The 15,115-nt window shown below is 33.9% G+C and overlaps 1 protein-coding gene across 2 annotated transcripts in view; it reads right to left on the bottom strand.

The window, feature by feature from the left end:
* The window catches only part of osp (outspread), a 141,167-nt gene that overhangs the window by 96,300 nt on the left and 29,752 nt on the right, over nucleotides 1-15,115 (bottom strand). For both annotated transcript variants that reach the window (XM_066285660.1, XM_066285661.1), the window contains exon 2: nucleotides 13,270-13,350. In XM_066285660.1, the coding sequence (XP_066141757.1) occupies nucleotides 13,270-13,350 (81 nt within the window). The remainder of the gene's footprint in view (nucleotides 1-13,269; nucleotides 13,351-15,115) is intronic.

Below are 15,115 nucleotides of genomic sequence, written 5' to 3'. Positions count from 1 at the left end.
TCATCCAAGGAGTTTTAGTCAATTACAGTCATATTACAAATAAAATCCCTCTGAAATCGCTCCGTTCTATGCTGAGACATGATCAGTTTGTCCTTGTGATGAATGTTACTGTATTGATCATGTGTCCAGAAACTAATTTTTCTCTTAACTAAATGGATCTTTCAGATCTTATAACCCTCCTCAGAAACACAATAAAATGTAATCTTGCGCAATTAGACGTCTTAAGCCACTTAACTTCATTAATCATACCGGACAGGTGATCATATTTCTTCAAACCAAAGATGTAACGACAACGAACGTTCTTGATACATTGCACCCTGCTTTTTCAAGCAGCATCGCGAATTAGAAGCAGTAAAAAAAGCAGCAAAAGAGTGCAAAACAAAGATATACAGGGTGATTCATCAGGAATGGGCCATGTAAAATTCCGAGATAGAAGGCACCAAAATATGACGAGCGGACTAAACATACCTTATACCAATGTTACGTGTTTCAAAATTACAGGGTGTTGAAGGTTGACATTTTATTTTTAAATTCCTTAATAACTTTTTGTGTTTCCGTGGCATCAACGCCGAAATTGTGCGAGTTTAACTTATGGGCGAAAATCTCATCAAAGAACAGAGATATCGGAATTAAACGAGAACACCTTTTTTGAATATAAATAGACGTTTTTTCATTAAATTGAATAGAATTTAATATTAGTTGCACTCATAAAAAAATATCACCAAATACATCGAAGCGGTGGGTCGCAACTACCGCCATCTAGTTGCCACGTAAAAATTAAATAAAAATTCATACTTGGCGTCTTACAAAACCTAAATACATTAATTTTGGCGTTGATACTATGAAAACACAAAAAGTTATTAAGAAAAAAAATCAAATTTCGGAATAAAATTTCAACCTTTAATGCCCTGTAATTCTGAAATGCCCAACATTGGTGTATAAAGTATGTTGGATTCAATCGTATCCCGTATCTCCAGTTTTGCAATGTCCCATTCCCAATGAATCACTCTGTAAACATTCAAAGGTAGAGATGAGAAATAAGATAGACTTCAAGATAGACAATTGAAGAACTCCTGATATTATTTCTTCAGCTGTAGATAATTTCTCATTCGCACGTACTAGCTGTCTTCTGCCTATTAAATAGTTCTTAAAGAAAAAGCAAGAAACATCATCAAGCTCACAATAGCGACGCATCGCACACAGTAATTCACGGTGTGACACACCAAAACGAGCTAATTTTGAACATTTAGGTAAAAAATGGCGTCTTTTCGAAAACTGTTAAAATGAAAATGGCGGTAACTACTCTGGATTATTTATTGTAATTGATGGGGGATCCACATGAGACGATGTATCCCGTTGGTGGAAAATGCATTTTTGGCATTTCCGATTCCAATGGCATGGCTTCTGTATAGTTACACTGATAATTAACCTGTTATATTAAGCTCATGAGAAATCACCATGATTAGCTTTATAAAAGCTATCAGATAATTTAAAATATTCTCAACTGCAATAAAAAAATTAGAGGTTGGCGCGTTGAGATGGTGTGACCATGAATAAGGGTTGGTATGGTTTGTGCAACTTGATTTTCTATGGAATCTTACATAAGAAAATGGGTCAATTCTCTCATAACCTATCTAGTGCATATAGTTAAAGAAATAAATTTCAGAGTGTTTCGCTCGGTATAATTGCACAAAGACCTGCAATATGAGATGGCAATGAGAAGAGGCTCCGTATAATATACCTTCCTACATACACCTCATCAGTTTTATTAACATTCTAATGTGTCGGTGCATATTTTCAAACCACCAGCGAGCACACGGTGTGTAATAAATACTCGTGTACCTACCACAAAAGACAGAAATTGAAAGTGTACATTTACATTTCATTTATTTTAATTCGCGTTGTTCTCCGCAACCGCGTGTCATGTGGAGGAATGTATCGTTTGGAAAGGGCAAAAAAATATAAAAGTTAAGTCATGTTTACTCGTTAAAACGTAACTGTTTCGGATCACCTTCGAAATAGCACATCTTCATTTTTTCTTGGAACCTGATTAAAGTACACGTGTGGTCGCATTTATTTATCTGGTTCCACACATACTATAACATGATGTTGATAAACCCACTACATTGTAACTGTTCATTTTTAAATCATTATACATATGTATGTTTTAGTTCAGCAGTCGATTTTTGTTCCATTTTGTAACATTCAAGACTGTCGAAAAATGGTCTTAATTTGGAAAAAATCGCATCGGTGATCGAGTAATGGAGATAAAATTGCTATTTTTCCCAAATTTAAAAACTTATAATAATATTGATTTTCGTGGAGAAGCGCGTTTCACCTAAATTGACAAAAATTGTGTCAAATTTGAAAAATTCACAAATTAATGTTCAATTTAGAAGAGCTATTTTTGTTGAATTTTCAAAGTTACGAAAATAGTGTCTAAATTTAGGAAAATTTTCATATGAATAACGCCATTCGAAATACAAATGCCATTTTTCTTTAATTTAATTAATTAATTTTTTTTTTTAATTTAAATTGACGAGTTTCCATGTGACTTCATTGATAAGTGCATGTCCTCCAATGTCCGTAACTTCTTTATTTATACATGAATAAAATAAAAAATAGTATTTTTAAGTAAACTAAGATAAAAAGTGAAAAGGGGAAAACAATTAAACAAATTAACATGTCTAAGTTCTAGTTTAGTGCTTATTCACCGAAAATGATTTAAGCGTTTCTCGAAAGTTTCTGAAGACGACCTTCTTTCGGACTCCCTTATCATCGGAAATAAACGGACAAGCATGCAGAAAATGTGCATTGTTTCGCAGATTGTGTACTCAAGATAGCCGATGTAGGTCAGGATATCCATAAAATACGTTTAATCAGATACCGGCATACTTAGTGATCATTTGCCTGGCTTTTTACATTTTGGGAACTTGTCTAGTGCCACGGCAAGAACTAGATTGAAGGTCGTTAAGATAAAAACAATGGAACAAATTAATGTGTTTTTAACATCGATTTGTAGGTTAGATTCTTTAAACATAGTAAATGGAAAAACGTATATATATATATATATATAGGGTGTATCAAAAAAACGAGTCAAGCTATAACCTAGCTATAATCACAGTTGCAGCATGACTGCTCACAAAAAATTATGAGGAAGAATGACGTGGTTCCGATAGTTGGGTGCTATTATCTTGTCCCTTCTCGCTGGGTATCATATGGGCGCAGTTTATCAATGGCGCCAGGCGGCTTCGTATAGGATAATAGACTAGGGTGACATGGAATGAAATGGAGATGATCAGTATAACGTAGGTGCCCTCATGGTGATACGGATGATTACACAACCGATAATGTCTAAATTTAGGACACAAATGATTACGTAGCTCATATTGTTCAAATTTTTCCATTTTGATCGGTTAAAAATCGTTTTAATATTAACTTGTCATATATCAGGTTCAGAAAAATATTTTTTATCAAAAAATTTTAAAAATATATGGAATTCTTTTGGAAATTCTGAAATTGACAGCTGAACCAGAAAAAATTGAGTTAAAAAAAAGTCAAATTTAACATTTGTTAGTAGTTTGAAAAATATCCTTTTATTTGGTTTTTAATTCATCAAAATCCATTCATAAATAATTGAATTATACCTTCGCCCTCTATTTTAAAAATAAATTCTAGAGTTGCGGGAAAATCCTTCAGAATCGTATCTTAATGTCCCGTCTAGCGATATCTAATTCAAATCAAGTTTATCTGAAAGATGATTTTCATAGAAAGCATGAAAAATTTAGAGACCAGTTAAGAAAATAGTTTCTGAAGACTAATATCAAATTTCTGACCATCACTTCCACTCAAACTTCGGTATTTTCATAAACTTTAATAGACGAATCTGTTATCTCTAGAATCACAGAGAATCCAGTACCCTGAGTTCTGTGTTTTGATACTTTTCAATTTTCAAGCTTCGCTCTTAAGGAGCGAAAATGTCGTTGTGTTTTTAAATAGAACTCCACAAAACTCCTTATTTATCTGTTGTTTTGGAAGGATCAGCGTCACAACTTGCAATTTTAATTTACTGAACACCGCAACTTCCAATATTTATACACGTCCCAAGAATATACCGACATACTTTAACGGGTGGTAGAGGACATCAATACAAACTTTTTTCCGTAGTAAACCTATACCCACAAAACAAAAAAAATTACGTTAATTTCTCATTTGAACAATTTATCGATATACATCGATGGATTGGAAGAGGAGGTCTTGCAGCCAGGCCCTCGCGTTCTCCTGATCTTTACACACTGGATTTTTTCCCTTGCAGCTATCTCAAATATCTCGTCTACCAAACACCTATTCGTAACTAGGAAGATGTGTTAGCAAGAATAATGGCCAGTGCACACATCTAGGACCTATTCCCAGAATATTCCATAGGGTCCACGAGTCAATAAAGCGATGGTGCAATCTTTGTATTGAAGCAAATGGCTAATATTTTTAACATTTACTGTAAGACATCGTTTATTTATCAACCAAACAACACCTAACATTAACAAAAAGTGATTGTAATGACAAAAAACATATTGCATTTTTTCTGGTCAAACGGCCCATTTGCGGGCATATGTTTATTTAAGAAAAATGTTTGTTTTGATATCTACCACCACCTTTTAAAGTTTGTCTGTATATTTTTTGAACATCCTGTATATCGTTAATGATTCAATATTGATTTAGCGCAATCATAAATCATAACTAATGATTTGCCATTGTTTTTGAACAATTTAATGCCTGAGGTTGCTTCCAGTTTCGATTACCACCCGGTATACTGAGGAAAGGTTGGGAACGTACTTCGCAAGAAAAACTAGTAAGTCTGATTAGGACATCCTGTATAGAAAGAAAATCCGTTAAAAAGAAACAGACGACACCACATTGCTACGTGTCATCTCATTTGCCAAGAAGACATTTTCAAAGGCGCGCGTACGTGTCTGTTGGTTGCGAGAGAGTCTTTCTTGAATTTTTATTACTTACCGGTATATTATTTACTCAGAAATATTATGTTACTGTCTATGTGCATGACTGTGAATATTATCGTGCTTTATTTCGCCCATAAAAATAACTGAATCTGACTGGTCATTTGTATTTATTTCGCATTTAAACCTCTTGCGCGAAAGACTTTGTTTACAAGACCCAATGCGGAAGAACGCTTTGCGGTAATTTTAGACGACCACGGAAATTGCGATCAACTTAAAAAAAATATCTGTGGTGTTATTGTCCAACACAGTAATGTGATAGCTATAGCCTGCCGGTGACCTTTAGTTAGTCTTAAAGTTAATGAGACTTTCCTAATGTTTGGAGAAATATCAAACTCATTGGGCCAGTTTACCAGCAAACGGGTTCTTAACATTTTGATCGAGCAGCCAGTCTCAAATAACGATAATTCTAATTAAGCGAAACTAGATATGATATGCCTAATTTGTATGCTGCCTGACTACTTTCGTTATTCATTAGATTAAAAACTAGTCTCAGGTAGATAATGTATTATCCTGCGGACTCTTCTGTTTTTTTTTTTTTTTAATTGCTTCGAGTAACATTCTTTTACTATTTACTGGAGCTAATAGATTTTTATTTAATTAGGCCTATAAGTTATACTTTATGAAACACACGAATTTAATTCATACGAATTATGCATGTAGAAGCTCCCATGTGCATAATACTATTATGTATACTAAGCAGATAATATATGCAGTGATTTACGACCAGTGGGGTTCATGCAAGTCTTGAGTTGGCTTTTTGAAGCAAAACTTTCTAGGTTGCTAGTAAAGGAATGCAGAAACTGGGAGACTGTTACATTTGTGTAAGAATCCAAAACAAATTTTTCACCGTCCTTAAAGTGATCAGATTCTCAGGAATTTTATTATTTATTTTAATCAAATTTAGCGAGTTTTGTGAAGTTTTTAGTAAGTGGAACTATGTTTTTGTAATATTTTTTCCAAATCTATGATTATTCCAACGCTACCGACTAAAGAAAAAATTCTAACATGCCAAATGGCGAACTGATCTTGCGCAGACTGGAAATCGCTTTAATGGCTTGACGATTCAAATTAATCTTTTGCTTGTCTTTCCAGTCCAAACAGAATTTTGTGAAGTTTTCACGGACTACAACTGTTTTTGTCGAGCGACTCCCCTAAATCTGATTACCCCGGCAGGGCCCTCTTTCAGGAAAACTTTTTAAAGCAGTTACTAACCCAAACTGAACGTAAATATCTTAGAAATCTCGGTGGCGAACTAGCCAAACTTGCACGGTCACACAGTTTCCGAAAATCGTGGAATATTACTAACCTCAACTAACCGTTAGGAGAAATCTTAAAATCTCAGACTTTCACGGATTAGTAGCATTCTAAAATTATCTTAACATCCTGGACCAGCTACTAACCTGAATTAATTAGACGTAACCTGGAAATCCCACAGTTAACTAACTATTAACGAGAGATGACATGCAATTGTCGCCAAATGCTGATATAAATCCATATAATTTTAAGTGTGATTTTCGACATATCAAGAATTTTGTGGTTGTTGTATAATAATAAACAATAGGTTTAAAAAATGACCCTTAAAAATTTTCGCTCTGGCTACTTTATGAACCATCAATGGATTAATTTTTAACACCACTATTTATGTGGGCTGCACCATGTTGGCGAGACAAATTTTACTAAGCAGAGCTAATTAATCTGTGTTCCATAAATCTGGTCAAGTATGAAATGCGTGAAGTTCTGAGAAACGGAGAATAATAAAATATGTACGTTTAGAGCCTATGGGATCATTTTAGTACCTTGGTTTTGCTTCTAGTTACTCTTGATATGAAACGTGAAAAAAATTAGGTTTTTATATAGTTAACTACTGCAATTTGTTTTCTTACGCTATGCATTTGCGTTAGATTAGTTTTTCTTTCATTGAATTGATGCCTGTTATAGAGAATGTGAAGTTTAAATTACAAAACCTCTTTATAATATCCGATCTACAGAGTCGATGGGTGGGTCGGGTACCGAAATGCTTAATTACTGTGCAACAGGGTTTTAGATGCAAAATATTTTTTCTAAGTAACTCTTGCAGTTTTGGATATATTGAGCTGAATTACCCATCGGCGATGTAAAATATACTAAAATGAATTGTAGGAGTCGCAACCACCTAAATAGATCAAAAGTTACCAAGAAAGCGGTTTGCAAAAGTAAATTTTTAGACGAATTTTTTTCGGTATATGGCTCAGTAGCTAATTCTGCATTGAGAATTGTAATAATTTTTGAAGTTTGAAATGTTGGATGTCTGGATTTTAGCAACTTTTCTCCCCATTTATCCCTCGACCGTCTGATAGCTCTTTGATGCTGAGAAGTGGCTTTAAAAATTTTAATTTTTATAACAGAATTTTTGTCACTTCCATGTGTAATTTTATAACGTAATGTGTCAGTATTCAAAACAGCACCGAAAAATCGAAGAGAAACGGTTAACGTGATTAAATTTTCAGCAAATTTATCACTTTTTCTAATACAACCCTGATTTATCCTAATAAATATCAACCTGATTTACATGTAGTGGCGTTTCGAGACAAACTGCCCCCGCTTTTAAAACAATTTTAAGCCAGTGGTGGATCGCGTTTTTAAAAATAATCACAAATTTTTAATCACTAAAATCTGAAATTTTCTTACTTGATTGTACGAAAGTTTTTGGGTACCTGTGTCCCTCTCCAAGTAATGAAAATTAATAAAGAACGTGCTTCAGAGGAATTAGGTAGAATCGGAAATGTGACATAGTAAGAGGACAAGAATATAAAGTGTGTCCTTTTTGAAAATATACATGTACACAAATATGTATATATAAATTAGAAATGCGATACTTCCTTGAGTCACCCCATATAGTTTCCAATAATTTAAAAATACGTTTAACACTTTTTATTATTGAATTTTTTTAAATTGTTTTTATACTGACCGATTATATTCTATTGGGACACCTTGTGGTGTTTACCACTAGATCATTCATAGAAAGTTCGGTTCCCTTTTGCTGTTCATGTTGTATCCGTGAGATTACCGTTAATTTGATATGTGCTTTATTAGTTTATGTAGTTTTAGTGAAATTTTTGCAGCGAGGTTGATTTACAATCTTTTTGACCTTGCACTTCTCTTCACGACTTAAAAAGTAATCTTTTAATTAAATAAAAAGCTCCAAATTTGTAAAACCTGTGTTATTGTTACGATTTTGATGGCCAGTTCTAAAGTTAGAAACACTAAGCACTATACGAGCCTTGGATTGTAAACTAGTGTGCAAAATAGGGATTTTTTTTTCAGCTGATGATATTAAAACGTTTGAAATAACTATTAAAACGAAGGTAGATAGCTTCGTAATGTTAAAACCGTCATTCCTCGGATGGGTATGCGTTGTAGAAAAAGTGGCTTCAAAACGACTTATTTGCATGTTAAATGTCTGAAATTCCCTTTTTCCAAAAGAAACTGTTAGTTAACGGCAGCCAAAAGGAAATCGAGTACCATTAAAATCAACAAAGATTCCTGGTGATCGATATAAATAACATGTAAATGCGAAAGCCTGGCTGCCTTGAGAACGCATTATAGTAATTGACTCCATTATATGAATTTTTTGTTAGGGGATAATCCTCTTTTTGATATTTTAATTCGCCGAATTCAAAGTAACATTTCAAGTGAATTGTGGGCGTTTTTATTGAAATATGGGCCGATTTTTCAAGCTTTATGGGTGTACAAGTTCCAAGTATAAAATATGAGAGTTGTTTAAATCGTCTGATGAGAAAGATTTCTCAAAAAGACGCTTGCAGAATCGTTATTTCACCCTTTCGACTCAAATTTTTTGCGGCGTTAAATACGAAAATGCCTTTGAGGAATATCATCTTGAACCCGCAATTTCGTATTGGGAAATGCCGCTTTTAAGACGATCAAAAAGGAAAGTAACCAATTTATACCTGCTGAATTCAGTCATCACCTTCACCGACGATAATGACGATTACTGCAACAAAAGACAATAAGTTGAAGCGCAAAAAACTCAAAGCCGACAGGCCTGAAGGATTGAAATCAAGCTGTCCATTACATCAAGAAGTGGAAACGAAACAATATCTTTAATTATAACATAATGTCGGGGAATTGAATTCATTCTATTTACTCTTTAGCATCGGTGACCTAATTAGTTTTATTTTTGTAATGTCATCATGCCGAACCGTCTCGCAGCGACAATTCTCAAAAAGATTGGCATCTGAGACACAAGTGCAGAGAGTTCATTGATGTAGAGTTTTAGCAACGACTAAACTGATAGAATATGATTATATTAGTTTCGTTTCATCCGATAATTTAAAAATGTTTTAATTAAAACAGTTGTATGAAGGTCGACTTCTCACCTCTTTTGTGACAAGTCCTCTATACTGTTACTCCGCCATCCCTTCGTAACTTAATATCCGGACGCCCTGGGTATGGTTATTACGTATTTTCACCATCGGTTCTGTGTGCAAGGTATTATGTGTATACAGGAAATTAAGGTGAATTAACATAACTGTCTCGCTCTAATCACAACTCTTCTATTTGCCACTTCAGAAATCTATAAAAGTGTCTTTACATATTAATATAGGTAATAGTAAAGACGAAAGTCGAGTGAGAACAGTTAGAACTATTTGACCTGAAATGGATCTATAGTACAAATCACGTGAATCTTTGTTCACGTCACAAATGTAATGACTAAGAGATGGTTACATTTGTGTGTGATCGAGATTGAGTAACGCCTTCCGCAAAATGTCAAGTCATATAAATTTAATATGGTAAAAAAGGATAGAGAAACATTGGAAAGTCTAAACACAATACTATCTTTGATGACGTTTCCTTGTTGACTTAGCATCTGATACTACGAAAGCGTCAATGTTCGTTAACTTTTAGTGTTTTTGATGTCTTAAACCCTTGTTCATCAACTTTTGAGGTCAAAATCTATTCTTTTGAAAATTAAAATAGTGCTCCTGATTATTCATTATCGGTGTTACTATTGTAATTGTTGGTATAATGTTACAGTTCTTAAACAGACGGGGTAAGGAGCATGTAGCCTCCCTTATCAACTATTTTGAAAGAGAATTGAAAAGTAATGGACTTTTATTACCATTAAGTTCAATTAGAGAGATAAATTGAATTTTAATATTTTAAAATTAATACGCAGGGTGAATCACTACCCATTGGACAACCGCAAGCTGGAGATAGTACACGTCAAATGGTGATGATTGGAGAAAGAATGCCGTATCTGAGAGTTGATACTTTCGGATATACAAGATATTGAAAGTTAAAATTTGAATTCATTTTTTCCATTATTCCCAAATTATCGAGGTCAGGCATTTAAAAATTTGTAATTGTATTTTTTTAGGTGATAGATGAGATACATTTTACAAATTCCGCGGTCCTACTGTAAGGGGCCATTGACAACCAATTTTACAGAATTTACAATTGATAACTTTTGAACCTCGATGTCTAACATAAAATTTTCCACTAATAATGCATTCATGTTTCATTCCGATATCTGAATCCGGTCTCGAAAAAAACTATTTATCAAACACTATATTTAATTTTTATAATTTATAATAATCCATTAACAACGTTGAAATTTCAAAATGTATTGTAGTAATCGCCCAAAAAATAAAACTTCACACATTTTCCAGTATCTCACTTACATATTTTTAAAATAATAGCAAAGAATAAATGAAAAATGCAACTTTCAAAACCTTGTATACATCCGTAACCATCAACTTTCAGATAAGGCATATTTTCTCCAATCGGCACCATTTAATACATAGTATCTCTAGCTTTCGGTTGTCCCATTATTAATGAATCATCATACACCAATACCTGATAAATTCCTGCAACATATTAACTTTGTAAAGATATGGCATCAGTGCTGATATGAGGCCTGTGACGTGAGAAAAAGTTACGTAACTTGTTTTATAGTAGTGTTCACTGCAGGTTATCACGAATTGAACAAATTACCTCTAATTTAGTATACAGGGTGTTGTCGAAAGTCCATGGCCCATTTTACTGAATGATATCTTTTTAATCTAAAGTAGTGCAAATGATTATTCTATTCAAAAGTTTTGCACTATTAATAAAAACATTTAAATCGAAAAACTAACAAATTACTCAAAAGATAAACATTTCTAACATAAAATCGTGTTTTTTTTATTTAAAAATAATATCGAAAATATGAGAACTAACACCATAAGAAAAATCTCACGAAATCATCAAAAAATCGCCTATATTTGAACAAATAAGCGATCTAATCACAAATTTTAATATTGGCAAATATCAATAGCGCGTTTCATATATCTTGTTGATTCATTTTAGTCCAAAGGCGCAACAGTGGTCAATAATGTTTCTGTTTTAAAACAAATTTAATTTTTCAGTTACATCAGCTGTTAAAAATTTTTATATTATTGAGAAAAATCTGTTGGCAAATATTCCTTCAGTTTCTTTTTCTCTTAAAATCTCTCAAAAATGTGACGTTACTTTCTTCGCATACTTGACGTCAAATCTCAAATGGGTCACGGGAGAAAAAATAACACATTCTTCTCCTGCTGTAAAAATAACCGTTTTAAGACTTATTAATTAATTACCCATTATAAAATAGAGAGATCCTGTCTGGATGCTACATTCGCATATTGGTTTTCATGAAATGGTTTCGTTAACAAAACACACCTGCTAACCAGGATACACTGGAAGCTACTTAATCAACTGATCACAGAAAACGTTGCCACTGAAGCTTGAAATGTACATATATTAATTCGCTTCAAAATTAGCTGAAAGCAGTTCTCATGGCGATAATTACCCCAGTTCTCATAAATTTTTAGATTTTGTATTTATCGTGTTATATGTTGCAATTTAGATGTTATCAGTCACCTGCGTACTGTTTCAATCTAAATCAGTGAGAAATATGAAGCAACTCTTTCAACAGAATTTTAACTTATGGAATAAGCGTTTACATTGTAGTAAGACAAACAACGTTTGTTTATGAAAGTGTATGCGGGAAGACCAAATATTTCTTATTTCAATTAACATTAAAAGAATTTATGGGTGCGTTTATCCAAGCCCAATAAATATCTTATGTAAATTGCATCGAAAATCTGATATTAATCCATTGAAAAACGGCACGCGCCTCATTTGCGGACTCGTTACGATTCCCAACCATAATGGTAATTTAGCATCCATTTCTTTCTTCGATTATTTCGTCTTACCCATCACAGTTATACACATTTTTATTTATCTTTCACGGTCATGCACAAAACTGTTCCCCGTTTAACTCTGGGATTACCGATAAATCAAAAGCCAACGGTTCTCCGCTTATAACGATGATAATGGTGATGTTGATGACTCCATTTTTCGTAGCATAAGCATCTGATATTGTTTTAAAGTCCACATATATCAGTTCGGACGTGAAGACTTTTTTTGCGTTATTGCCTCGGTTATACAGGGTCTCACGAGTTTCAGTGTAAGTTCGGAGTAATAGTTTTAATTATTACTTTTTTTAACAAGCGCTCACAACTATTAAATTTTACAAAGGATGGTGATAAAATTTTTATTAACAAAAACAAATCCAATTTTTTCCTGTCCTTTGAATCTGAATCATGCAGCTCAATCTCTAAACTCAAGACAAATCTCTTTTTCTTCAAGACGCCTTAAAGTGCATCAATATTTACCCGAGACCACACACATAAAATGCTTCTTTTACAGCTAGGAGTAAAAGTAATTTCACGAATTCACCGCTGGCGCCATTTGTGATATCGCAGGGACGACTCGTATAACAGTTACGTGATATTTCCCTAATAAGATCAAGCAGAGACCTTTGTAAAATTGTGATATACTCAAATTCATTACTCGGAGTAAAAGATCTTTGTCGCGCTTCGCCCAGTTTCTGGCCTCACCTTCGCTTCGGCCCTCACTGTCTGCGCTGAGCACAAAAAGACCCACTTTTACTCTTAGTAACAGACTACACTATTGTTTGCGCGTATTTGTGTCTACACTAAGAATTACCAAATGTGGAGAAAATGCAAAAAAGTGTAATATCAATCTGTAAATTCTCGTATAAATTTAGTAATAACTAGAAATCCATGGAAAAACCGTGAAGGAAAAGGGGAAAACCTATGATACACGAAACACAGGACATGGAAGTTTCTCGAAATATAAGTTATTAAAAAATTTTATTGTTGACAAATTAATAAATATATATACCAAATTTTGACGTAAAACTTACCTTAGTCCGATTTAATGGAACCGAGAAATCCCAATCCGGCGCCACAAAAAGGTACCCACTTCTGGCTATCGATCTACTGGCCTGCAAGAAAAGACGATATGATTAAATTAAAATTAAACAACGACGAATATGATAAATTTAGCGAATTCAAGCTTCAAGTGATGCAGCGCTTGACCGCTGGAATTTTCCTAAATGCGCCCATTCAAGGCCCCTTAGCGATGCTCTTACTCTGCTCAAGCGAAGCTTAAAATTTCACGTATTGAAAAGTAACCAGGGTGTTCACACTAAAGTGAGCCCCACAACGCACTCAAATGGGCATCGCGGTTATTTGAGAAGAAACATGAGCATCATTTCACCTCTAATATGGTTCCAGCTGTTGAGCCACTAAATTGCCTCTTCACCAGCCGAATAGAAGACCAAGAAGACAATGCTTGGTACTACTCCCGAATCACTGCAAAATTATACTTTCAGAACTCACATTACGGTTCAAACGGGTCCTATTGATCAAGTCGTTTTCAATTTGTACCGAGCCAACGATTATTTTATTGTGGACGTGCAATAACCTTTCTTTAGCCCACGGTTCACAGACAGAATGAATTATTTAACAATCAGTATATCCCACAAATCTATTATTCATTGTGTCTTTTTGAGGTGAATCCTATGGTATTCTGTGCCCCAGCAAGTCATCATTGACATAGGTCGGCGGCGGCATTTACCGGTTGCGTAATCTAACTGTTGTCGCTTTCTTAAAAAAAGACAGAGAAATACGTTTTCTGTGTTAACGTAAATTATTACACAGGTTCACAGATTCTTATATCTCAGTGTGAAAATTTTATTATGGTGAAATGAGCAATCAGTGCTCACAAAAGTGATTTATGTTTGTTTCAATCATTCAATTAAAAACTCTATCGCTCGAAACTCACTTTCTTATGGATAAGTACTGTTTCCACGTGCCTCCTGAGAGTTCTCGTAAAACCTCGAGTCTGAATGGTGAGCAGCATAAAGTTACATAAGATTTTCGATATTTTCTTGAACAAAGGGTAGTCCAAGTGTAAATAATGTTACGTAATTCGTTATGCACTAAAAACGTCGCTTTTCAAATAAAAATTTAAAAAAAACAGTAGTTTTAGAAGTATGATCAATATCGTTCTCAATATTTCCTAACGTTGTTCGGGAAGATATTTTAAAAATAATTACTTGATTAATAGGTTTTCTAACGTGTGAAACAGTCACAAGATTTCATATCCGCTATGTAGACTTTGCGAACCCATGGAAGTCGGCTACTTTAGGGCAAAGTTTCGAAATATAAAACAAATGAATTTTAAAGACCGAACTTCAGAACCAAAAATCAGAAATGATTGAGTAAATATCAATTAAAGGTTTTGTAAGAAATGTGCTCGTCTTGCCCTGGAAATGTCTTTTAGTCCTGCCTAATTGTTACGTAACAAAACAGCATAAATAGAATCTGCTTATTACGATACCTACGCAAAATCCCTCAGTATATCTACTTATTCAGTAATATATTAACAAGCCCGACAAAAGCAAAAGTGGAACAGAAGTATAAATAACTTAAAAATCGAATGGAAAATTGTGTAGTTCCGCCCATGCTCCTTACTATTGTGTGAGTGTTCAGACATACTGTACGATTCCAAGTAACCCAGCTAATTATAATAATAATAATGAATACTGATCACTATTAAGACAGAATACAATGTGGCTGTAATCGGGCATTGTATTTTGATTCGAAACTCTTGTAATTTCCATAGTTTTCCTATTTAAACGAACTTATTAAGCTGAGGATACGGAGGATGTTTGAATATGATTACTGGCTTATTTCAATGGATTG

This window comes from Euwallacea fornicatus, chromosome 9 (assembly GCF_040115645.1).
Source record: "Euwallacea fornicatus isolate EFF26 chromosome 9, ASM4011564v1, whole genome shotgun sequence".
NCBI lineage: Eukaryota > Metazoa > Arthropoda > Insecta > Coleoptera > Curculionidae > Euwallacea > Euwallacea fornicatus.
This window is presented reverse-complemented; position numbering and strand designations above follow the sequence as displayed.